Below are 24,532 nucleotides of genomic sequence, written 5' to 3' on the forward strand. Positions count from 1 at the left end.
CTCCCACAAGGAAGGTGCCAGCCCTGAAAGCTCTTGCTGGTCTTCACTGTCCCCGTGCAGCCTATCCACAGGCACAACAGCACTCAGCATCTCTGCTTACCCACAGTCGTCGTATCTCATGGCGCTCGTTCTAGGCAAAGTCTCTTTCTGAAAAGGGTAAAGTCCCGCTCCTTCTCCCACAAGGAAGGTGCCAGCCCTGAAAGCTCTTGCTGGTCTTCACCATCCTGTGCAGCCTATCCACACGCACAACAGCAGTGGGATTTTCTCCTTTCCCAGAGACTCAGCATCTCACAGCGCTCGTTCTCGGCAGAGCGTCTTCCGGAAAGAGAAACATCTCTTTCCTTGTCCCACAAGGAAGGTGCCAGCCCTGAAAGCTCTTGCTGGTCTTCACCGTCCCCGTGCAGCCTATCCACAGGCACAACAGCAGTGGGGTTTTCTGCTTTCCCAAAGACGGCACCTCTCACGGTGCTCGTTCTCGGCAGAGCCTCTTTCTGAGAAGGCAAACGTCTGGCTCCTCCCACAAGGAAGGTGCCAGCCCTGTAAGCTCTTGCTGGTCTTCATGTTCACTTGGAGCCCTATCCACAGGCACAACAGCACTGGGGTTCTCTGCTTTCTTAGTGACTCAGTATCTCCCAGCGCTCGTTCTAGGCAGAGCCTCTTTTCGAAAAGGCAAACGTCCTGGTCCTTCTCCCACTAGGAAGGTGCCTGCCCTGAAAGCTCTTGCTTGTCTTCACTGACACCCTGATACTTAGCAGCCTCAGCTTAACTCTTTTGTTCCTCCTTTCCATTCTTTCTCTCTTTCTGCCCCTGCTGACCTTTCCTGGGATTTTATATCCCCATGCATATTTGGACAGGGTCTTGCGTCCTCCTGTCCCTCATCTCTCTAGCTCCTCATCTGAACTGTCCTATTCTAGGCCTAAATTATTCTTATGTTGACTATCTGTATTCTTTATCTGGTACAACCAAACCTACAGTTGGGGTAACTTGACTGGATGGAAAATATCTGTATGACTTCTCTCTGAAATATAGGGCGTAGAGCAAAGAATAAGGAATAGGGATTCCTGGGGCCTTTTCTGAATTTTACAGTTTGTATGGAGATGGAAACAGAAATTCTGTTCCCCTAATCCAGACCATTTGAAAAACTGGGAAGGAAGTTACCATGATCAAAATTATTGTTTCAGTGACCAGTACACAAAGGAGAGCTCTGCTTTCCCATTTTGAAGTTCAGTTGTCATGGTTTCTTCATGTCTTATTCTCATAGCCTCTTTTGTTGAATGTATTCACAAGGCAAGTTTCTAAGCAGCAGCTCAGTCACGTTGATAAATCTGTCTTCTCACTTCCTCCTGGCTGCACTCCACATTGCCTTTCCCCAGTTGCCTTTAAAGAGCTGTTTCTTCTGCTGCTGCTCTGACATAGCTTGCTTTCTTGCCACCCCTTACTTAACTAGCTGTACACATAGATTTGGATCTCTTTCCTCCTACAGGTTCTTGCTCTGCCCCAAGGGAAACAACAAACTTTGTTACACTTACTGCCTTCTCTGTCTGCTCTGAACCAGGAGATAATTTGTTAGTGTATGTTTATTTATATGCACAGTCTGAAAGGAGTGACCATGTCCTCACTGCCATAATGGAAATGCTGCTGCTTTCAGGCAATTTGTTTTGCTTTTGTATTTTAAACTGTGTATTAATTAATCATCTCATGCAGTGCAAGACAAGGGCTGGGCTGGCCTGACTTACTCTTTATTGTTATTATCCTGAGTCTTCAGTCTAATAACAGGTTGTTTAACATGTTACTGAGTTTGGATTCAGCTTGTTTCCTTGAGTTGACCAATTTATGTAAATTGGATACCTCTGACAAAGGGATCCCAGCATCAATTGGTGAGAAGAATTAGCATCCCAGCACTGAGCCACATGTGCTGGAGGGGCAGCATCCTGCAGAGAGCATGTAGGGGCCCTGCCCCATCCTGTAGCTGTGGGAGAACTTCCTACCCCACCTTGGGGAACAGAGTAGGGGGCTCTCACACACAGACCCCTTTCTAGCCTGCTTGCATACACTGACACTGTCCTGAAAGGAGAGATATGAGGCAGTTTGGGGGAAGGAAAAAATAATCTAAAACTGCTGCATCTCTTCTCTTGCACAGCTGGGCATTTTTAAACTGTCACCTCTCCACAGTACAGGGTGAGGTGCTCATTCTGTAAGCAGATATCCCCTGCAGTGGGACAGTCTCTCTTCCCTCATATAAGCAAAGAAATAGGCTGTGTGGTAATGAATTCCTCTTCTCATTACAGAAAGTCACTGGAGAGAGAGAGAAACTTCCTAATGACCAAAGCGGACAACTATGGCAAGAGCTTCATTAAAAATGGTCCCTCTGGGCTGGATGGGATCAGTGCTGCAGCTGAGCTTCATCTTCAAGCTCCTGCCACCTCTGACTTCTGCGTTTGGATTTAGGTTCAACCAAGGGGAGCTAGACTGAGGGAAACCTAGTCATCATATTATTATAGGAGTCTAGCCTCCTGCTCGAGCTGTGCTATCATAGGGGGAAAAGCATCAGCTAATGAGGGGGGAAAGATTCCTCTTTCACATACCCCAAATTACCAGTCTTAGATAATCTTAACCAATAGATTGACTTGAGTGGCTTTTAACATCCCTCCCTCTTTTTTTTTTTTTTCTTTTTTAATAGAGGCTTGCTAAGCAAGCTGGCAAGTGCTGTCTGGAGTGTAGCAAAGTATACCTTCCTTGGGGAAGGTTCTCGCTACGTCAGTTTCTGGGGCTGTTCAGTACACAAGCACAGGGCTTCACTGATGTGCTACCTGCAATTCCAGAGAGCCAGGGTCTTTCCTTGATGCAAGTCCTGCTGTAGACAGTTTAAATGAGTCCCTCTCAGCTACCACACCTTCGACAGCAGTTTCATTCCACTAGGGATGCTGCTTTGCCTGTCTCAGGCTCCTGGTGTTGATCAGTGTGTTAACTGTTTAACAGCACTCTGCAGCAGTGCAAGCACCAGAGCTCACACAAGGGAAAGAAGCACAAGTGTTCTTTTAGGCCTGGAGAGTTGAATGCTGGGGTATGGCCAGCAAATTTGTAATTTTAGCTCATTTAAAGGACTGTTTCCAGAAGACTAACAGTTGCTTTAAACAGATCCAAAGCAGTTCCCTAAGGGCCTACCACTAGAGACAGCAGAGGCATAAGACTCTGCATGTCACTGCCACCCTTTTACAAGCAGTCAGCTAATGCTGCTAGCATCAACAGAGCAATCTGACAGCCTGCTCAGACAGCACCAACAGCCTCACCTAATGGTGATGGCTGCTTCTCCTCTAACAGAACAGACAGTGCTTGTGCACACAGTCTTTTTGGATCACTGCTGTGGTTTCTGATTAAATCTCTGCTTATTCCAGCTGACACTTGAGGCCATGAACTGCAGTTTCTGACAATGGCATTGCTTTCATCCGCTTAAGCTGGCAGTGCTGTGCTTGAGGTTATGTGACCTCTTGCCCCTACCACCTCCTCTGTAGCCTTGCAGATTCAAGCAGTTTGCTCTGTGGTTGCATGAGAATGCTTGTACTATGTGAAGAATGGGGGCAGAAAGAACAGCTAAAAGCCTCTTTTGATACCAGCAGCAGTTTGGAAACCTGCAGCACCAGGGCATTCCTGCTGGAGGCTGCTAGTGCAAACTAGAGGCAGTAACCTATGCAGTCACTGCAGCTGAATTCAGCAGCAAGAGCAGTCTAGCTCTGGAGACAGTCTGCACCCAACTTTGCCCTGCAGAATAACTATTACTGTTTGGCCATGCAATGTGTAATGCTGTAGGCCTTGCTTCTTGCCTATACCATCCAGCAAAGTCCTGTGGAACAGAACTAGCAAGAATGGGGCTCTCATCTTCAGTAAAGCAAATGGAACAGAAACGGACATCAGTAGGACTCCGTAATTTTGGTAGCCACTTCCTCCTCTCTGCATCCATGTTTCTTCTTTTGAAAACCAGGGCCAGAGAAAGAGACCTGTCTCTAAAAAGCTGCAGACTCCAACAGAATGACTGTCCAGGCTCAGACCTGTTCCACACTCATCCTGCAGCACACGGAAACACAGATTCTGCCAACATTAAAAGGTAGCCACAGTTGTATTTAAGTAAATCTAAGCACTAGCAAAAGGTATCAGGCTGTTATGTCTAGAAGATAGTAGAAATAGCTCTCTAACCTCCGTGTTCTTCATTCTCTTAGGGAACAAGCAATTATTCTAATGACCCATTCTGTCCTTAGTAAGGTCCTAGAACAAGGTCATTTGCAAACAGGAACTGGTCTGGCACTGAAGTATTTCCAAGCACAGCTACTGAGATTGACAGGATGAGAGTTAGCAAATGAAAGGGTTCCTGCTAGTTTACTTCCTGTTCAGCACATCTTGTAATTGGCAGCTTTGCATACTGATCCCAAAAGATTTGCTCATGGCCAAGGTAGCATTGTGCTTTTAAGACAGTTTTGAAAGGAGATGTAGCTTCAAGACATTCACAGGCAAGGCTTTTGTTTGTTTCCCAGAGAAAGAACTGAGCATGCTTCATAAGGAAAACCGCAAGAATGCTGCCCTTGCTGTGGCCATGGGGTTGCCGATTGCTCTTATTTACGCCTGCTGGACAATGTGATTGCACTCAAGAATTCTCCTTGCTGAGCAAATGACTATCCTGCAAGGAGCTCTTCCGCCTCTCACCACTGTGCCTCCCCTAAGGGTGAGGATCAGCATTTCAAATTGCTGTTCTTGTTTATCCTTTCCAAGCCTCATTGTAGGGAAGCTTTTTCTTTGAGAATTGAGGGGGACAGAAGACAAACCGGAAATAACAGCACACTTGCAATTGGAAATAGGGTCAAGCAGAGCTTAAGGTGCTGTCTTACCCAATATGCAGTCAAGACCATCCAGCCAATATGCAGGAAAGCAATACATTCTCCCTTTTGAAGAGGACCTCTATGGCTGCAGACAAGTGTTCTCTGCCTAGCCCAGTCAGAATACAGGCCACCACCTTGGTTGCTGTGACTCAGCCATAAGCTGAAAGGACACCAAGCTCTTTGAATCAAAGGGTATTGTGACCTAAAGACTCCACGTGTTCCCAGAGCTGGGCTAAACAAAGATGCTTACTCCTCCACACTGACTTACAGCACCAAAGGAATCCTACCTCTACAAAAAACAGATGAGAGGTAGGTATCTCTTTTTCTGCAAGCAGTTACCATCCAACTTGAGATCTGAGTGCTTGGGCTTTGAGAAGATCTACCTACCCCTCCAGCACATCAGAGCTTGGTCGCTATTTTGTGCCTCTGAGAATCAACACTTGCAGAAGAGAATTTACTATCAATTCCCAGGGATGGAAGTGCCTCTGCAAGGCTTTAAATAAAATAATTTGACCTTTGTAACTTCCTGGTTTTCTTTTTTTCCTGTTTTGTAACATGTTTCCCAGCCACTACTTTATTCTCATCCTACCATGTCACTGCTGGCACACATTGCACCACAGTAAGCCTAGACTGGGTTAAGCACTTAACATACTTGGTCAGCGAGGTCTCAGCAGTGGGTTATTGGTCTGTTGTAGCCTGGAAATCTACCTGAGTGTTTGCTTCCTTTGAGTGAAAAAGCAGCCTAGGATGCTGCAGAGCAGTGCTGGAGACTGTCTCCTGTAGTCCCTGCTCATTCTGTGCAGTGACATACACTAGGTAGCCCTCAGTGTGCTCTAACTTGCCAGGAAAACCTTTAAAAGGGGACTGCCTTGAAAATTTAACTGTGTAAGGTTATTTCTCTCTCTCCACACTAAGACACACTATGGGCCAGCATTTTGTGGGAAGCAAAATAAACAAACACTGTTGTGAACTAAAGAGGCTGTATTGGTAATAGAGACAATGAAAGCAGAGAAGTCAACACAAAATGATACGCAGCCAAGTAACAATACATTGTGCAATTAATGTACATAAACATTCCCTTCAGCAAGACCTTCCTCACCCCCCCTTCCCAACATACTCCCTGTTTACCCTGCAACAGGGAAGCAAGTAGCATGGTGGCTTATGCTTGCCTTCTTGAAGGGGGATTCAGAATCAAGGTTCAGTGCATCAAAAATAAAAATAAAAGCAAATTAAAATCAGGAGCTGGAGGCAACTGGGTAAACAGAAAGTATCTGTTCATAAAAGCTAGCCTGCAGGCTAACCAGGTCTTTTTGCACCCTCAGAGGCCTACGCTCACCCTAGCATACTTCCTAGTCACCCTTCTATCTGCCAGCCTGCAGGAGACCAAAGCCCTGACTGGAGGACACAGCAATTAGCAAAGGAGCCTGGCAAAGGGAGCAGCATGCTTTGCTGGCATTGGAAGAGCTTCAAGGCAGTCCAAAGAAGCACCGGAACTCAAATTAGTGGTTGATTTAAAAAGCCAGCTGCACACAAGCCTGAAAAGCACACAGTTGGGAAGTTCTTTATTGCCTACTGGGAGAGATTCCTCCTCATCCCTCATGGAAGTGCCTTTGCCAAAATAAAACTGCCAGTGACAGGCCTCTCGTTCCTTGCAGGGGGGAAGGACCACCATTTCTTTCATACATGTTTTACCAATGTTTGGGAGCAGAAGGAGCCTACAGGTCACCAAGAGGATGCATTATCAGCATGCAGTTCTTCAATTGCTTTGGTAGACCTAACTCTGTCTGGGGGCTAATAATCACCAATATGGAAAAAACAGCTTTGACCCACTTTACTTTTGGTCAGAGCTTGAGAAGAAATAGAATAGCTCCCCTGCACAATATTCAGGGCTACCTACTTGTAAGCTAACCTCACATCCGCTCCTAAGCCTTTTCTTTCCCAGTTTCTATTGACCAACAGACCATGCCAACTTCTGTGCTGCTCCTTTAGGCAGGGGTGTGGTTCTGCAGTGATCAAGCCTGCATATAGTTTTCTCTGGTTCAAGGAGTTGCAGCTGCTAAGTTAATTTGTACCAAATTGTAAAGAATTAATACACGGGTATGTGGAGACAAATTGCTTGTGAAGACATGGAAGTGCTCCAAGCGCAGAGAGCACAGCCTACCTGTAGGATGACATTCAACTGCGTGCTGAGAATGAGCACAAAACCTACACATGATGCTGGGCCTTAGAGGGTGGAGGGTGGGACTTCTACAACATGTCATCCTTGTTCTGGCTTCTTCAGGTGGGGTGCAGGGCACCCATGCACCTACAAGTGAAAACTTCCATGTCTTGCTACATAAAGTTTGTTCAAATCATGCATACCGGCGTGAAGAGAAAGAAACAATCTAAACAACTGCTATAGATTCTAGAACTATAGCTTTCTTTAAGGCACAGTTCAGACAACCCCTAAATCAGTTTCCTCCCTACTGCCAATCTGTGTTTAAAAACAAGCCAAGAACAACAAAAACAGTTTTAAAAAAAGGGCAATTTTGCTGCTTGGCCAAAAGCAGTCAACTGTGTGTTATCTTCTGATTTATGTGGAAGACCTGGCAAAAGTGCCATGGAAACCAGAAGTGAAAGTAAAACATGCAACAGAAGACAACTTTGAGCCCAGCACAGAAGTGCATGGAAAAATCTGTTGACACACAAATATCATGCTGAGAGTTTCACAGCTCTGTGCCTTCACCCCAGATGCAGTTCCAGGGCCAAATGAGACAGAGGGTTTCAAAGCCCACTCTGACATTTAAAAAGGAAAATCTGGTAACCTTTCCAGTGGGCACAGTCAGGGGACAGGATTTCTTCTGATTAACCAACATGGTCAAAGTCAAGATCTCTTTTCACCAAAGCCCTGGGTTTTTTAATGAAGTCAGATGTTCCCATCATTTCCTTCAAAGACCTCGAGCATCCCAACCTTCCTGTGTCTTCCCTCCTGCATCTGCATTCCACCCTGAGGCATAGACACATTCACAAGTTAACCCCGGCTGTTGGCTCAGGATCAGTCACTGACCTAGAGAGGGGAAATCCTTGTCAGCAGCCAGCTTCTAAGGGTCTGAGGAATACCTGGCACTAAGCACATCATATCTGTGCCAGGAACTCTACTCATCACCTGTGTTGGCCTTTGTCCAACAGGATACCATCACATAGGAATTGCCAGTGGCCAGCCAAGTGCCTTGATAAGCAGAAGTGTTGGAGACACCAACAAGAATACATACTTGCGTCCCAAAGCTAGCATTCCCCAATGAGTTAATGCCCTCCACTGGGTAGTGTAGGCCTTTGGGAAGGCCAAAGAGATAGCTGCCAGAATGATGCAGGGCTGCTTCAATGTGCTGTTGCCCAGCTTTGCCACCAAGACATCTCCGCTCCTTCCCACAGTGCCAGGGAAGCACAAGCCTGGAAAGTTCTGGCACACAGAGCTCCACAAACCTCGCTGAACGTTTGAACAGGAGCAAAGAAAGCTGCCAGCCCCTTGGCCTCATGCATGCAGTAGGTCAGGACAAAAGGGCACTAGGCCTTGGCTCCAGGAGTCACCATGGGTACTCCAGCAGCAGGCACTACCTGGGCCGTGCTCTTATATACACTGCCAGGGTACAGCATCATCCTGTGCCTTCTGCATACCACGTCCTGGTTCAATCACCTCCAGGAAATCAGTTCTGGAGAAGACCAGGATAGAAGTTGTGGAGTCTCCCCAGTCTCATCAGTCCTTGAAGAATCCAAGCTGGGCTCAGCACCCCCTGCACCCCTCAAGACAGCAGGGTTAGGGGTAGTGCGCTTGGATGAAAGACAGGACGTCCTCCTTTGATAGCTTCTCTGGATCTTGCCTTTTCTGAGAGTCGTGCACTTTGACACCTTCCCCCCACTCCCAGAAGAGGCGGCTGTAATGGCAGATGCTGTGGGTAGAGAGGAGAGCAAGATTAGTTTGGCAAGAAAAGGGAAGGAAAACACTGTCATCCTAGCCACAAAGAGCACTACAGACAGCTGCCCTTGCAATGGGAGTCACACAGAGATATTCTATCTAAGCGGTGTCTTAGAAAAAGACCAGTGCATTCATTCATGTTATAAACTCTACAGCCCTTAAGGTACAGAAACTTGCAAGCCTAAGAGATTTCCATGGAAACAAACTTGTTGATTCTAGCTTCACTCAACATTCAGTTCAGCTGGAAGGAGACAGGTCATTAGGGAAAAACTTACCTCCCTCCAAGTTTTTGAGAGGATGAAACTGTCATTTCAAGGCAATGGAAAGGCCTTAATGAAGAATTTAGAAAGTCTGCCAGCAGCAGCATGCAGCTATCTAATCACTCACCACAAACCTACTAGACTCACTAATAGCTGTCCTATGGAGCTTTGCAAACAAACAGCACTTCACATTGTAGAAAAGTGGCTAGGATCATCCGCTCTTTCGCCTCGTGTGAAATAACTGAGCTCCACTTGGCTGCTGAGAGTTCTGGTCCTACAATGCCATCTCTCACTCCATCCATCAAGCACAGCCCTCCCTCACTGCATCAACACAGTCCAAGCCATAATGAAAACAGAGCTGCTAATTACTGCAGACATAGCAGCCTTTAGTTTTCTACAATTACTCACACTTAATATTCATAGCTTATTTAGTGCTACTGTTCTAACAAAGCAGTACTAGCACAGCAACAAGAGCACATGTCAATGGCTAATTATAGACATTAGTACTCACTAACCACAACACATCCCTTCTGGAGTCCCACACAAGTGCTCCTTCCACCTCCTCAGCCATTCATGCAGGTTCATGCTGGCCTACTTCAGAGTGCATAAGCAGAACTAACCCCATCCTGACACATGGAGGGAAAAAGCATCGTATGCCTCTGCTTTTTAAGCCCGTTCTTCCATTTAGCTGGTTAAGGAAAACTTAAGGATTCTTAAGAGCATTGCTGTAAGGTAAGTAAGGAGATTCAAAGTGAGAAAATCAGGAGCCTTATTTCATACCAAGCTCTCACTCAAGAGGCACAGTCCTGACTAGGCATCTAGGTAGACAGCATCTCTTGAGACTGTCTGAAGGTAGGGTGTGCAGTACATCTACATATGAGCCCTGAGGTGTCACACAGACTGAGGATTTGCTGTACTTAAGACATGGCCTTAGCAAAGTACTCAATAGATACAGATGGGGTTCAGCAGCCACAGTGTTAATGACAAGCCACTCCATCCTTTCCCAAAGAGCTGCTGCTTTTCTCTCTCACTCTGTCCTTAAACAGCTCCCAGCTACCAACAGCTTATTCCAGGGCCTGGACTAAATGAACTAGGATTTGTTTTAAATTAGCAACTTCCAACCAAGCATCTTAAAATACAGAGATGCAGCAAATTGCAGTTGCTGGGCTCAGTTTCCATTTCCCTGTGTGCAAGGAGGTACAGTAACTTGTACTCTGCTGCAGACAGGGGAACAAAGTTGAATGATGTGTGTCATTCATAGCAATTAATTGCAAAATCCACTAATCCAGATCAGCAGTTTCCTGAAAGTCTGAGGAGGTCCCAGCTTCTGCAGCACACCCTGCTGGTGACCAAGCTGCGCTTGCACGGATAACGACTGCAAGAACATAGCACAGCACACTTGGAACTCCCTTCCAAACACCCAGACACACACACATAAACTCGCACACAGCTATGCTTCCATAGCCTCAGCTCTGGCTTGTACTCACTGAAAGGGTGCGATGGATTCAGAAGGGAGGTCGTATGTCGCTTTCTTCGTCATTTTGTTGAAGAAGAATTTCCTCTTGGAGTTTTTGCTGTATGCCATTGTCCAGGGATCTTGCAGAAGAGTCACAGGGATCAGATAGAAAACGGAAAGGGGGAAAAAAGCACAGTATAAATACACATATAGTGCAAACAGGGAGGAGGAATCTGTAAGAATAATTGTGATCCTTCTCTTACTCCTTTTTCCTTCCCTCCCCCAAGAAGACCTGCTTCCCAAGCTTTTCTCTATTCACTGAGAAAACTCCCTTCTCCCTGCATTTAAAAGTTGACATTCCAAATAGGGTATTTCCATGTACTATGAAAAGTATCTTCTTGATGAAAAATTACAATCTCATTAAAAAAGAAAGCCCTCAGTCATGTAAATAAATGGAATTACCCACATAATAGCTAATCAACCCACAACAGAAAAACCTATCATATAAATACCCTAAATCTTATTCAAACCCAAGCTACATGCAAACAGTTAGTCTCCAGCCACTGGAATACTCCCACCATTTTTTATCAAATTACACCAGAAACAAGCCTGGTCAATACTTTTTATTTGAAGATACAAAGAAAAGTTAAACAAGAGCAGGGACTCTATCTTCCTACCATTCACGGTCCGTACGATGTAGAGTCCTGTGGGCACAAAGTGCCGGTCATCTCGGCCAGTGTAGGATAGCCGGGGTATTCCCCCTGAACTCTTGATGATTTTCATCTCTAACCTAAATGTTGAGAGAAGACGGTGATAGAGATTCCCTGTTTCTTCCTTTACCACTCTCTTGGCACACAATGTGCCACCTACACACCCTCTCCAGGGTGTCACAGTAAAAACTGACAGCATCACGCGACAGGATAAAATCATCACATCCTGGAGAATTCAGTCTCTTGCCTCCTACACATGGCTAGAGAAACCAGCCAGAGCTGTCTAGAAGCAGGTAGCAAATCAAGTGTTGCAATGAAGGATCTGTGATGATCTACCACACTTAATCCAAATGGTGTTCCCATTTCAAGTATGAACTCTTCATCTTTCAAGCCACTGACACTTCTGCACACAAACTCAAGCACTGTTGCTACTCCTACTGTCGTAAAGTGAATTGACCGTATCTACGGAATTAGAACTCAGTAGGATGATGCTCTGAGTCTGCAGCACCTCAGAAACAACAGCCACCAGCTGCACAAGCTCTAGCAGCTCTTTCTCCAGGACTCCTCAAGCATAGATCAGCACATCCCTCCCATCCCTGTGTGTTGGTGGCTGATAACCTCAATGGGCCCTGAAGTCTCTCATTTGTGCCGGTCACTTACCTCACAAATATCTTCTCCATTTCCTCCAATCTGTACACTTCCTTCACTCTGGGGGGAAAAAACAAAAATGTAATTTAAAAAAAAATTTGAAGTGCCCTCTTTTTCTGTCCCAGCCACAGCAAGCAGCCAAACAGTTCATTTTGTACAGCATGAGGTGGTCAGGCATGACTGAGGGTCACCCTTCTTAGTCTTATGCTCCGGTGCCTTTTTTCTACTGGCTTGAGAAAACCCGACACCTGCATGCTCATGGCTGGGTTGCTGTAACCAGCATACAAGCATCCTCCCTGCTAAGGAAGCTGTGCATTTTTACCTCAGGCTGAGTATACAGAAGAGGAAGAACAATGAAAGTCAGCTACTTTTGTTTTCCCATGAGATAAATTCACCAAGGTCAGCCCCAGGGAGGTTCTGGCCTCAGCATACTGGCCTCAAAACTGCCTGATCTTCACCATTGTTAACCTCAGCGACACCACAAACTCATTAGTTACCCTGGGGTAAAAAGAGCTTTTTTCTTTTTTTTTTTTTAAATCAGTAAACATGATTTGAAGTCATATTTCTTATCATTATGTCAAACTGCTTTTTTTTTTTTCTTGTTCCGAGACACAGAAAGAGAATTGGAAAGTTTCAAAAGCACTGCCTCTGATCTGACACCCCAGCCACCCATTTCCCACACACTGCCACAAGCATCAGGCTTCAAAGAGCACAGTTTGAACACCTTTTCACAGGAGCAAAGGACCGCTTGTTGTGGTTTAGCTGCAGCCAGCAACTAAGCACAACGCAGCTGCTCACTCACTCCCCCCCCGCACAGTGGGATGGGGGAGAAAATCGGGAAAAAGAAGTAAAACTCCTGGGTTGAGATAAGAACGGTTTAATAGAACAGAAAAGAAGAAACTAATAATAATAATGATAGCACTAATAAGATGACACCAGTAATAATAGAAGGATTGGAATATACAAATTATGCACAGTGCAATTGCTCACCACCTGCCAATCGACACCCAGTTAGTCCCCAAGCGGTGATCCCCCCGCCCCCACTCTCCCCAGTTTCTATACTGGGCATGATGTCACATGGTATGGAATACCCCATTGGCCAGTTTGGGTCACTGCCCTGGCTGTGTCCTGTGCCAACTTCTTGTGTCCCTCCAGCTTTCTCACTGGCTGGGCATGAGAAGCTGAAAAATCCTTGACTTTAGACTAAACATTACTTAGCAACAACCGAAAACATCAGCATTACCAAGGTTCTTTGCATACTGAACTCAAAACATAGCACTGTACCAGCTACTAGGAAGACAATTAACTCTATCCCAGCTGAAACCAGGACACTGCTCTGTAACCCATCTCTACAGCTCTCCTTCAGCCCTCCCCAATATTCTGAGCTCCTCCAGTTACTGCAACTACCTGTTTGTCTCGAGTTTAATTGAGATACCACTCATTATCTTTCATTAAGCCACCAAGGAGAACATCATCTTTCCCTTCCTCCGGCTTCTCTCACAATATCATACCACTTCTAGCTTCTGAAACAGAAGCTGTTTTGTCTACAATACCTATCTGATACCTAGCACAATGATGCTCTTGTGCTCCACTGTAGCAGATTTAATGAAATGGAACATCAGGAGGCAACCAAAGCTGAAGCCACTTGTCAGGAACTTTCTTGGGATTGTAACTAAAGCCTTCTCCTCAGGTTAACCATTTGGAGACTGTAGATGCTGGTCAGCACTTCGTTTATCTACTAACAGTCAGCATCTCTGTACTGCTGCTATCTCTTCAGGGCAGACAAGGACGTAGAAGTCTTTGCAACGATTAAGGTAACTGGGTATTAGACCTACTATAGCATATATTTGAAATCAACATCAGCCAATCCACCTATGATGAAAACATGACTGATATGTGAAAGGAGGGCACAACTTCTCCACTATCAACCTTCCTCTTAGATATTTAAAGGGCTTTTAGCCTCTTTCTATTGAACATAACAGAACTGTGAATTTCAGCTTGAAATTTAACTCTCCTTCAGCTCCTTATATTCATCACACACACACACTGAAACCAAAGCACGCCAGGCTGAGGGAAGGAGTTGTCACTCACCGGATAGGGTTCATATCTGGCCGGCTAGGTTTAGAAACAGCTTTGACAAACTTCTCCGCCAGCTGAATCCTGAATGAAAATGGAAGGAGAATCCAGCAATTTAGTGAGATCTTTGGCAGAGCAGGTAGGTAACAGTTTCAGCAGAATAACTGATTAGACACTTCAGTACATGCAGACTGCCTCCACTGCTAGCCAAATGGGTACTAAGCAAGACTTTTTTCACCCTGCCCTCCCAGTTCAGTGCCCAGTGATACTGGCTATTACCCATTAGGAACAGGTCTCCACAGCTTCCTCTACAAGCCCACATGCTGCTGAACATATTGATGTATCAGCAGGAAAGTAGGACTAGTAGAGACTTCATGTTCCTTAGGAAGGAAACAGAGGGGCTCGTTCCTTCTCCCTCAGCCAGTTACCACCTATGCTCATTCATGTTCCCAGGATGCTGTTTACCCAGACTGTGCCTGGCTCACCCCAGACTAAGAAAGAAGCTAGACCTGCCCTCATAGACAGAGAAGGTACAGTTGGAAAAGACTACAGGCACTTCACTTCACAGCAGGTTCATTCACAGTTCATCTTTATAGCAGTGTTTCAGCTGAATGCACTTGTCTCCCTGTGCTCAGCATTCTGCTTTTAGCATGAATGCTGCTTCCCAGTCACTCCTACTCATGTACAAGAAAGAAGCTTCTCCAGATTCTACATACCTCTGGTTGAAATGCTGCTTTCGAACATCATTGCCGTTGAGCACCAAGACATCAAGGATGTGGATGGCACTGATTTTTCGCTGGGCTTTCCCCTAGGGAAGGCAATACAGAGACTTACTATTCAGACTGTTGCTATTTCAGCTGTAATTTATAGCCCATTTTTTGCCAGGACATCATCCTCTTCTAGCAGGAAAGCACCTTTCCAGATATTAGAAGCACACAAGTTCCCTGTTGCCCATTGTACAGTAACGTGCCATCCTCCAAGAACTGGTGTATCTTAACTACACAGTTCTGTCTCAGGGGAGGGAGAGAGGGCAGGACCACAGCTGCCATCACCAGCTCTCTGTGCCATATCAGGAACCACAGCACAAGCTCAATGCACTGCAGCATCATCATCTGAGGTACCAGAGGACAGGGAAACTCCCAGGCAGCAATACCTTACACTGTGACTATACCATGAGAATCTTTTCCCCAAGGCCTACAATCACTACTGAGCAGTTATATACCCAAAGAGCCACAGAACATATTAAGTCATGTTGTCAATGTCATCTGCTGCTGCACGTAGGACAACAGCAGCATGTCAACTCCAAAGTGTTTTCAAAATAATGTTAAAAGCACATATCTCTAGCACTGGACAGAAAGAAGGAACTTAATCCAAAATAGTTTCTCGGAAGATCATATACAAAAAAACTTGCACCTGGCACAGATGGAACACTTATTCTGCAGAGAATAGACGTAACTTCTCATTATATTTGCAGCCACTTGGTAAGGGAAAGAATAGCCTCCTACCTCTCCTTTCAGTTCATGAACAATCTCCACAGAGAGAAGGGTATCTCGTGGCAGCTCAGTTTTCAAATCCAGCTTTGTCCATCGATCTGACTGGCGACCATCCCAGGTGTAGATCTGTGATTTCTGCGTGTAAAAGGCAGAGTCAGATTCAGCCAAAGCTTCGCGAGGGCAGGGGTGGAGGAGAGACCTCTGACTAACTGTAGAGCAGCCCTCAGAGAGTCTTTTTGTCCTAGGCTGTCACGGGCAGTTTCTTTGTCAGTAGTTTTAAGGAAGAACCTTAATCTCTACAGCAAAGGAACAAAAACACTGATTCTAATCTGCCAGTGACTTTTCATACCTGCACAAAAACCCAGAAATAGAACACCTTTAAAAGGACCGTGAAGATAATCAGAGACACTAGTAAAAGTACAGGTCGCTATGTAGGCTGCGATTACAAAAAACAGAGTTAATTAGTATGAAAAGCAGTGAAGTCAGGAGAAAGAAACATAAAATATCTTCTTTCAGGCTCAGGGACTGCTGATGGGGATCCTTTCTGGTCTTTGAGGACAGGAAAGGATGGGATGAAACTGCAAGGCAGAATAGTAGCATTGAAATGAACCAGCAAAACTCTTGGATCGTTCTCAGCACTTACCCCTAGCCCCAAGAGGAACTTCTGCTCACTTCCAGACACCATACACCGGTAATCTAACACTTGGCGAATTTTCTCCAGCGTACTGGAATTCAGTGGAGTAGGTTTGTAACTGAAGGTATCAATGTCCGTGCCCTAAAGAGCAAAGCATGAAAAAGGCAAATTAGACACAATACATCAACAGGTAGGTAAATGCAGCTTCTACATAGAACAATAATCCAGGGACTACCTTCTTAATCTCTTAATTCCTATGGGGAAAAGTTCTATTTGTATGAAAGGACTCAGAACAAGATCCTGGGTAAAGTCTCACCTGGATCAGCTCAAAGAACTTGGACTTGGGATCTGAAGATGAAGGAGCAACACGAGCCTGATCAGGAATCTGAAAACAAATCCAAACAGTTGACATATTCATAGGAACCTTCCTTGCTTCAATACAGGACAGAACATCCTGCCCCCTGAAACTTGTGCTCTTGGGATTCTATTTGCTGGAGAGGTTATCTGGCAAATAAAAGGTCTCACGTGTTTTGCAAATATAGTGTAGGCATACCACATCTCACAGGAAACAACAGACAACTTCAGAAAGTTTCAGGCTAAATCTTTGATTTCATGCATGTTTCAATGAAATACTGTTTCACGGAAGACACACAATTAGCCCGTGAAACTGACTGCCATATCTATGGCCACACTGCAATCAAAAGCTCAGGAAAGAGAAAATGCAGACTCCTAAAACAAGACCTTCTGGAGAGCTCTGCTGCTTGGGAACTAGGTACTGAGTTCACTCTGTGTATGATGAAATATTCTCAACAGCAGCAAAGAAGCCTGCCCAGTTAAGCCACACACACAATGAATCAGAAACATCCTGTTTGCTTACATAAACAGCTTGAAATAGTCTCCAACTTTCCCACAAGACAATGTATTAAACTTCTGGCTAGAAAGTCTTATCTGTACTGCAGCTCTGTTCTTGTTTCACCATAGCAAGGACACCTTCACGACCTCCCTGCTTGGCAGCTTACTTACCCCCCATAGCTGGAGACACTCCTTTCGGATTTCAGCCTGCCGTGGCTCAATCAGTGTCCTAGAGAAAGACGGCAGACTGTTAAGATGGTGAAGCCTCCTTGCTCTTGCAGCATTAGGTATCCCAGCCCTAAAAAACTTGCATCTTTCAGTGTCTGGCTTGGGAACGCCAAACATGCGCTGTTCCTCAACAGGCTAGACAAACAAGGATGCTGCCTTCCCTCCTCACCCTCTACCCATCTCCAATCCCCGCGCTTAGCTTTGTTTCATGGTCTGCACTACTGATTAGAAACCACCACTCCATCCCATTAAAGTACCACTGGGCATCAAAATTTTCAATAAGTTATGTATTAGTATGAACTCATGCTAATCTACAAGAGCTGGGTACATAGCCCTATTTACAAATAGAAATGAAGATCTGGTGAAGACCACACAAAAAACAGTGTCAATGTTAGGATTAACTCTTGGATAATTCCTGGCTACCAGACTCACTCAACTTTCTACTATGTATTGTCTCCGAGTGACACCTGAACAGAAAAGTCGTGCCTGGGAAACAGCTATACATTGGAATGGCTTTAGTTTTATGCAAGAAATTCACATCTAGGTATGTAACTTAGGTGCTTTGAATTGCCCCTGGAAAATGAAGAGCTATGAACAACACCCAACTTAGATGGTTACTGTAGAATTGAACATATCAGCTGGGAGTTAATTTTCTGCTTACATTCCTGCTAAGAAGCAGGCCCACTTATGGTAATTGGAAATCATGCAATGCATGGAAGCCTTCGCAAGACAGGTGATAACAGACCATCAGGACTCCTCCAGCCACCCACACGTTTCTGCAAATAACTCAGGCAGAGACACAAACTGAGCTACCTAAATTCACTTTCCTGGCTCCAAAGGCCATGCCAAGTACCAGCTCAAATCAAGAACATATTAAAGGGCAAAGCAGTTCATTTATATTAGGTTAATTCAGTCCTCACCAAAAGCCTAAGGAATGTACTCACGTGTCTTGAACAAAGGCACGAATTTTGGCTAGTGCCTTTATCTGAACTTTGCAGTGGCTGAAAGAGAGGACAAGTTTCAGTCAGGAAGCAAGTTAATCATCACCAAGATTGTTCTACTGTTCAAAATAAGGAAGAGTGCTGGGACAACAGGAGGAAGCCAGTCTGATCTTCAGAGCAGTGATGGATCATTGCCAACATGACTCAAAGTGACAGGAAGACCATTGGAAAGAATCAGGCAGTAGCCTCCTTTCTTTTCTACACAGTACTCAGAGGCTAAACAGTCACTAACAGTACACAGCACTTCTCTCTGCACAGGGTCCCTCTGCTCTGCTAAGTCTCTCAGGGAGCAAAAGCAGAGCAGTGTAGCAGCATCAACAAGTACCTCCATGAGTGCAAGAAGCTACAGCTGAAAGCTATGTTGGTTAACCTGCCTACAGCCAGCAGCCCTCATTGCCCATGGGCACTCACTTTTCATTGGACTGGACAATGTAATCGTAGAAATCCTGGTCGCCTTTGATCACATTTAATGGGACAACAAGATTCACATCCACATCAGAGTTGCGCAGCTGGTTGAGTCTGATGTTCACCATGAAGAGATAGTCCCGCACGTCATCAATCCCTAGCTTTAATCCTTTGCATACCACATACCTGCAGAGCAAGGCAGAGAGATCATGTGGGCTCAGTTCTTCCACACAGCCAACTTTGCTGCCACACTCCCATTATCGGACAGTTTCCCAAATCCCAGGAATTCTTTCCTCCTGGGTATCCCTAAGGAAGGTGCAATCTCACCTATGACAAAGTCATTATACATTTTCTATGCTCTGGAAAGACTGAGAAACTCAACCCTACTGATAAACCCTACAGATCTCCCTCAAGTAGTAAATCAATTCTGCTAAACTTGACAGGTACAATGATAACATACAAAACATGCTCTAGCTTCACTGGAACTGTAGTTGTTTCATGCAAAACAGAACTTGTTACATATTCAGTTCCACTGCTTTCTCCCCAAAAGGGTAATTTGGCAAATATCATCTTTACCTTGTCAAACATCATAATTTGCTAGGAATCTAAAATGTTTCCTCCTCCAAGACAGTTACCAATTGAGGCAGGTCTCAGAGCTTCTACTAGACTTACCCAAATCCATCTATCACTGTATTTAGAGGACAGGGTTTCTTTAGTACTCCCTCATGCTCAAGAATCTCACCTCTCCGAGTTAGCAGGGCGGCTTGTCACTGGTTTAAAGATGCACACTCGCTCAAAGCAGCAATACAGCAGATAAACAAGTCCCACACTGAATGGAGTAAACAGGTCAAAGGTTTTGCAGACAAAATGTCCTCCTGGAAAAAAAAAAGAGAGGGAGCACACTGATACCAGCAGATTATAAGGAAACAAGGAGATAACAGGCACCTCAATAACCTTCTCTTCTGTAGAACTAGTAAGAGTGTTTTTGTGCAATTAAACAGCATCTAAAACAGAGTCATGAAGTGGGCCAATGGAGCTCCATGAACCATCTTCCCCATATCTCTGCAGCTAAAAGAAAAGCATTTCCCTGACCAGGATCAAATCTGTATGCATGCCTTCTCATGAGCAAACCTTTTATCCACACCTCATCTTCCCCTTCCAGGTCCAAACTGTGCCCTATGGCATGGCAGCATGCTATGCAAAAGCCTCAATGGAAGAGGAGCTCTGATACGTGCAACAAGAAACCTCAGGCTGGAGGAGAAAACTAACAGATGTTACCTAAACAGAGTAACTTGACACCTAGAATGAAAAGAGTCTATGTTGCCCCTTGCCTTCAAACAAGATTCCCAATTTCCCCAAGCAAAAATCTGTCAGTCTTACAGAGGTATTGTCTACCCAGACAGGAAAGACTTAAAGAAGGTTGCTCCTTTTACCATATCACATCTGAGACTACTGCTAAGTAGATCATTGCCTCAGGTACTTCTAGACACAGGGCACAAGATAAATTATTGCCAAATGCTAACTAAACTCAGGAGAAGAGAGGAGCCATCAAAACCAGATAGAGCTGTAATGTCCTTCATTTGGCAACAATGAGGTACAGCTAAGACAATGCGAGATATCATCTTGTTCTATCACAGAGATGGCAGATTTAAAGGAGAAAAGCCACAAGTTTGAGGGAAGGATGAACTGGATAAACAGCACTCTGTTCCAACCAGCCTGCTAGAATAGTCAGGAAGCAGTTGGTCCAGCTAGTGCCATAAAAATCAGATATGCTCTCCAGTTATCACACTAGTGACCTTAGCCCAAGACAGCTACGTAACACAACACATTGTAAAAGTTTTAAACTAATGCATTTTACCTCATGCTTTTAATTAAAAGCAAGAGACACAGATAAACTTATTTTTTTGCACCAGTTCTCTTAGCTTTGTGACAACCATCTCAGGATATATGCATACACACTCAATTCTGTGCAACTTAGCCTCACTGCAGAGCAGACTTCATGGCATGTGAATAAAAAATTGTAGAGCATCCTTCTGCAATGCCACCCACACCTTAGAGAAGGAGGAAGAAGATTAATGGATAAAACATACCTGTCCGGACAATGGACAGTGCTGTAAGGAACTGGCAAAGCAGGAGCTGTTTGCTTAGGATTTCTTGCAGATTCTCCTGACCCTCCACTGAGAAACCCTGCAAAGCATATTACATATGATTAGTATCTCCACAAGTCTGTTGGTCAAGCAAAGGATTTTGTATAGCTAAATCATGCAATCATGATAATTTGTTTCTTTAAGATAAAAACCACTGCCACCAGGAATTTTAATGGCAAGCCTTGAAGAATTTCACATTGTAACTATGGATACATGCCAAAATATCCTACTATATGTAGACTGAAGTATCAGTTTTGGTCATTAGTGCAGGAAGAAAAAGAAATGGACCAACCCCATCAGCCATTAAGAAATGCACTCCCTTGTGATCAGTATTGTCCAAAACAAAATTCCGGAAAGCAGTAATGTTCTCTGGGCGAGTGATATCTCCATCTCCATCAATCCCTCCCTCTCCTAAGGGGAAAAGAGGAAATAATTACTAACATGTTTGCAAGTACAGACAAAAGATCAGTATGTGCAGGTGATCTATTGTATTCAATCAACATCTAGTCAAAAATTACACAGACCTTGACAGGCAACTAAGCATTAATAACACTCCCTTGTTCACTACCCAGAGATGCTTGTGAATTTAGCAAAATTATTCAGATTGTGTGGTCAGAGCTAAACAAAGCTGTATAATAATCATGCTCAAATGATGAATTGTACATTAGCTTCAGCAAAAGACAAATCATTCACTGCCCTCCCCGAGATGAGAACTGACTACATGATAACATAATATTCTCATCCAAGTAGGAATGACACATAGCTGAACCTATTAAAAATGTAAGGTTCAATCTCACTGCACAGCTCACCTGTTAATAACATGTTTTTACAGACAAGGCATAATTATTTACATTGTGCATTGGCAACCTTCTACTAAGAATTCAAATCATTCCAAAGAAACACAATACTCTATTTCCAAACACGATGTAATTTGGAATTTAAAAAAGAAACCCCCCAAAACCTCTGCAAACAAGTTTAAAAAGAGAGTAGGGAAAGGGAAATAGTGTTTGTGCATGAATATTCGTACAGTTTTCCCATATGGCTCTTTTTAAAGAGAGGTACATCGTCCTCCAGGTTGGTGTTTTAGAAAGCTAATCTAAGGTCTATTCTAGAGCTCACCAATTCTGGCTTTGAAGAAGCCTGAACTTCTATTTGGCATTAGTCCCTATAAATCTTCTGCAACTACAGCTTCTATTAACTGAACTGGAGGACTAGAAAGCAGCAGAGATCAGGATGCATGATAGTGCTTTGATAACTAAATTCCTCATCAATCATCCTGTCAGTAAGTGAAGTGACGCTAGAATTGGTTACCATTTTTCACAACAGAAGTATCACAGCAATCTACTTCCTTCCCATCACTACAGGAGAGTTTGTACACATCTCACTAGACTCTATAGTGTAACAGACAGAAAGGCATCAAGAAAATGCATCAAAGTCATTGGGCTATTCATTTCTCAAGGTATCTCCTTCTCTCCATAAGAAAACCAGTTTGCAGTGAGTTATAAAGATCCAAATGCTGCAACTGTTAGAACAATATGTTTATCTGCCTTGCTGCCCTAGCCATGAACCTTCTCTTTAACAGATCTCATCCTGAAGTGCTAACCATTCTCTCACAGTTCATGGTCAGCTGTCAAAAGTGGCAGTCAACAATAGTCAGTGGTGGAGGAAGGGGACAAAAAAAAGAAAAAAAAAGGCACAACAACAACAGAAAAGCAAACCCTCTTCTCTACAAGATGGTCACACTCGAGTTTCCTTTATACAGTCTGAAATAAGAAGCAGGAACACTAGCAATCCTTGTATTTCCCTTTCTGTTCCTAGAGACTATGCAGATAGAGGGCTCAAACATATCAGCAAGCTTAACAAGTTACTATCCATGAGGTGAGATGCAGCAATTGTCTGTGTACTCCTACTTAGTCTGTCTCAAAGCAAGGTAAATCATGTTAGCTTAAACCTCTTTGGATTAAGAAGCTCATTTAGTCACAGTGATTCAGATACAGCCTCTAGCCCAAATTTGTTTTATTCATCTTTACTAAGAGACCACAATCAGCTATCAAAGCAGAGCTAGGGAGGTCTGATATAGAAGCATACTGCCAGTCAGGCAAGTAAGGTTTCCATCTCTGGCTCTACTAATAGATCTTTGGGCAAGTCAGGGGGCTGGAACACCTCTCCCTTGAGGACAGGCTGAGAGAGCTGAGGTTGTTCAGCCTGGAGAAGAGAAGCCTCCGGGGAGACCTTATAGCAGCCTTCCAGTACTTAAAGGGGGCCCACAGGAAAGATGGGGAGGGACTCTCTTAACAGGGAGTGTAGTGATAGGACAAGGGGTAATGGCTTTACACTGAAAGAGAGTAGATTTAGATTAGATATTAGGAAGATTAGATATTAGGAAGCAATTCTTCACTGTGAGGATGGAGAGACACTGGAACAGGTTGCCCAGAGAAGTTGTGGATGTCCCATCCCTGTAAGTGTTCAAGGCCAGGTTGGATGGGGCTTTGAGCAACCTGGTCTAGGGGAAGGTGTCCCTGCCCAGGGCAGGGGGGTTGGAAGTAGATGATGTTTAGGGTTCCTTCCAACCCAAACCATGCTGTGATTCTGTGATAAGTCATGTCACTCACTGTGTTTCAGGCTGACATCAGTGAAGTGTGAAAAATATTGCCAAGCAATCTTAAAGCACTCCACAATTTTCAGATAAGTAAAGCACTCAAGTATCAACTATTACAATCGGGGACACATTCCCAGGGCAGACTGGAAATAAGTGCAGAAATGTGACCTGATATTCAAGCTCACCAACCTCAATCCCTTTCTCAGATGACAGCCCCCTTCAACCTTGCAAAATGGTTCCCTCTAAACAGGTTTCTCTTAGATCCCCATGCTGATATCAATACCAGCCCCACTCCTCATACAGAGGCTGCAGCATACGCAAAAACATCAGGTAACACTCAAGCATGCACTACATACCGTAATAAGGCTCAAAGAGCTCACTGGAAGCAGAATAAAAGTCCTCTAATTTAAAATCATTTGGTCCTTTCAAGGTCATGCCAAAGCCTTTCGCATGCCATTTCCGCCTCCACAAGACGTACTCAGAGAAGCCTCCAGGACCAGCACACACATCAGCAAAGTAGAGCAGCTCTGCATCTCGCTCCTTTATCAAAGGCCTCTGGAAAAGGAAACTGAGGAAATTCTACTGACCCAGTAACAGCTCCCATCAGTCAAACCAGACACACCATAAACTGCACTACTCAGAGAAGTCTCTTTCAAGCACCTGTTTTCCCAGCTAGTATCCTAAGGACTCTCCTGTCTCCCCACCTTCTCCATTCTCTGAGAAAGCACTGCTGTTTGAAAGTTACATAGAGGCCCTCACCCCATGGAAGTCCTTCGGGTTTGTAAACATGTAGTCAAAGACATGGTCCATATTTGCCATCTTCATTGCAGCCCTGTGAACACATAAATAGGGACCTATTAAGTTTCAACCTTGGCTCCTAAGGCTGAAAGCGGACTAAATGGCAAAGGGGCTACACTACCAGAAGTTCTGCAAACCTGTTCAGAAAGAAAACTCCACGGATCATCTCATAGGGGTTAGACCTTGTTCGGGCTCGACGCATTTCTTCTCCATCCAGCTCATCAAATACACTCTGCACAAACAGAAACAAAATTGAGCTGGACCTGGCACAGGCTTAACCGATAGCTGCTAGGCATGAGCATTTCCTATCCTCATGCTTCTCTCCTTAGACAGCAAACTCCATGCAGGGTTTGGTTCACCAATACAGAATGTTTTTCTGTCACATAATGAAATTCACTCTTCCTC

The 24,532-nt window shown here is 44.5% G+C and overlaps 2 protein-coding genes across 9 annotated transcripts in view; one reads left to right on the plus strand and one right to left on the minus strand.

Moving 5' to 3' along the window:
* Positions 1-997: 997 nt before the first annotated feature.
* On the plus strand, positions 998-5,729 carry CCDC167 (coiled-coil domain containing 167). Its single transcript, XM_049830696.1, has 2 exons — positions 998-2,341; positions 4,527-5,729. Exons 1-2 carry the CDS (start codon positions 2,266-2,268, stop codon positions 4,628-4,630), a joined length of 180 nt encoding a protein of 59 aa, XP_049686653.1. The 5' UTR covers positions 998-2,265; the 3' UTR covers positions 4,631-5,729.
* Positions 5,730-5,831: 102 nt separating this feature from the next.
* Positions 5,832-24,532, minus strand: part of CMTR1 (cap methyltransferase 1) — a 45,520-nt gene continuing 26,819 nt past the window's right edge. For 4 of the 8 annotated variants that reach the window (XM_049830686.1, XM_049830688.1, XM_049830690.1 and 1 more), the window contains 18 exons: positions 24,265-24,359; positions 24,089-24,161; positions 23,686-23,884; positions 21,023-21,141; positions 20,674-20,770; positions 19,326-19,458; positions 18,590-18,769; positions 18,122-18,178; positions 17,121-17,178; positions 16,414-16,482; positions 16,107-16,238; positions 15,476-15,598; positions 14,687-14,778; positions 13,986-14,054; positions 11,907-11,954; positions 11,214-11,326; positions 10,568-10,676; positions 5,832-8,794 (listed from right to left, as the gene is read on the minus strand). In XM_049830686.1, the coding sequence (XP_049686643.1) occupies positions 8,662-8,794; positions 10,568-10,676; positions 11,214-11,326; positions 11,907-11,954; positions 13,986-14,054; positions 14,687-14,778; positions 15,476-15,598; positions 16,107-16,238; positions 16,414-16,482; positions 17,121-17,178; positions 18,122-18,178; positions 18,590-18,769; positions 19,326-19,458; positions 20,674-20,770; positions 21,023-21,141; positions 23,686-23,884; positions 24,089-24,161; positions 24,265-24,359 (1,899 nt within the window). In that variant the 3' untranslated portion in view covers positions 5,832-8,661. Of the gene's footprint in view, positions 8,795-10,567; positions 10,677-11,213; positions 11,327-11,906; positions 11,955-13,985; positions 14,055-14,686; positions 14,779-15,475; positions 15,599-16,106; positions 16,239-16,413; positions 16,483-17,120; positions 17,179-18,121; positions 18,179-18,585; positions 18,770-19,325; positions 19,459-20,673; positions 20,771-21,022; positions 21,142-23,685; positions 23,898-24,088; positions 24,184-24,264; positions 24,360-24,532 lie in introns of those variants that run through there. The other 4 variants (XM_049830687.1, XM_049830691.1, XM_049830692.1 and 1 more) reach the window with 4 other exon arrangements.

The sequence above is a fragment of the Accipiter gentilis genome, chromosome 28, assembly GCF_929443795.1.
Source record: "Accipiter gentilis chromosome 28, bAccGen1.1, whole genome shotgun sequence".
In the NCBI taxonomy this organism is placed as follows: domain Eukaryota; kingdom Metazoa; phylum Chordata; class Aves; order Accipitriformes; family Accipitridae; genus Astur; species Astur gentilis.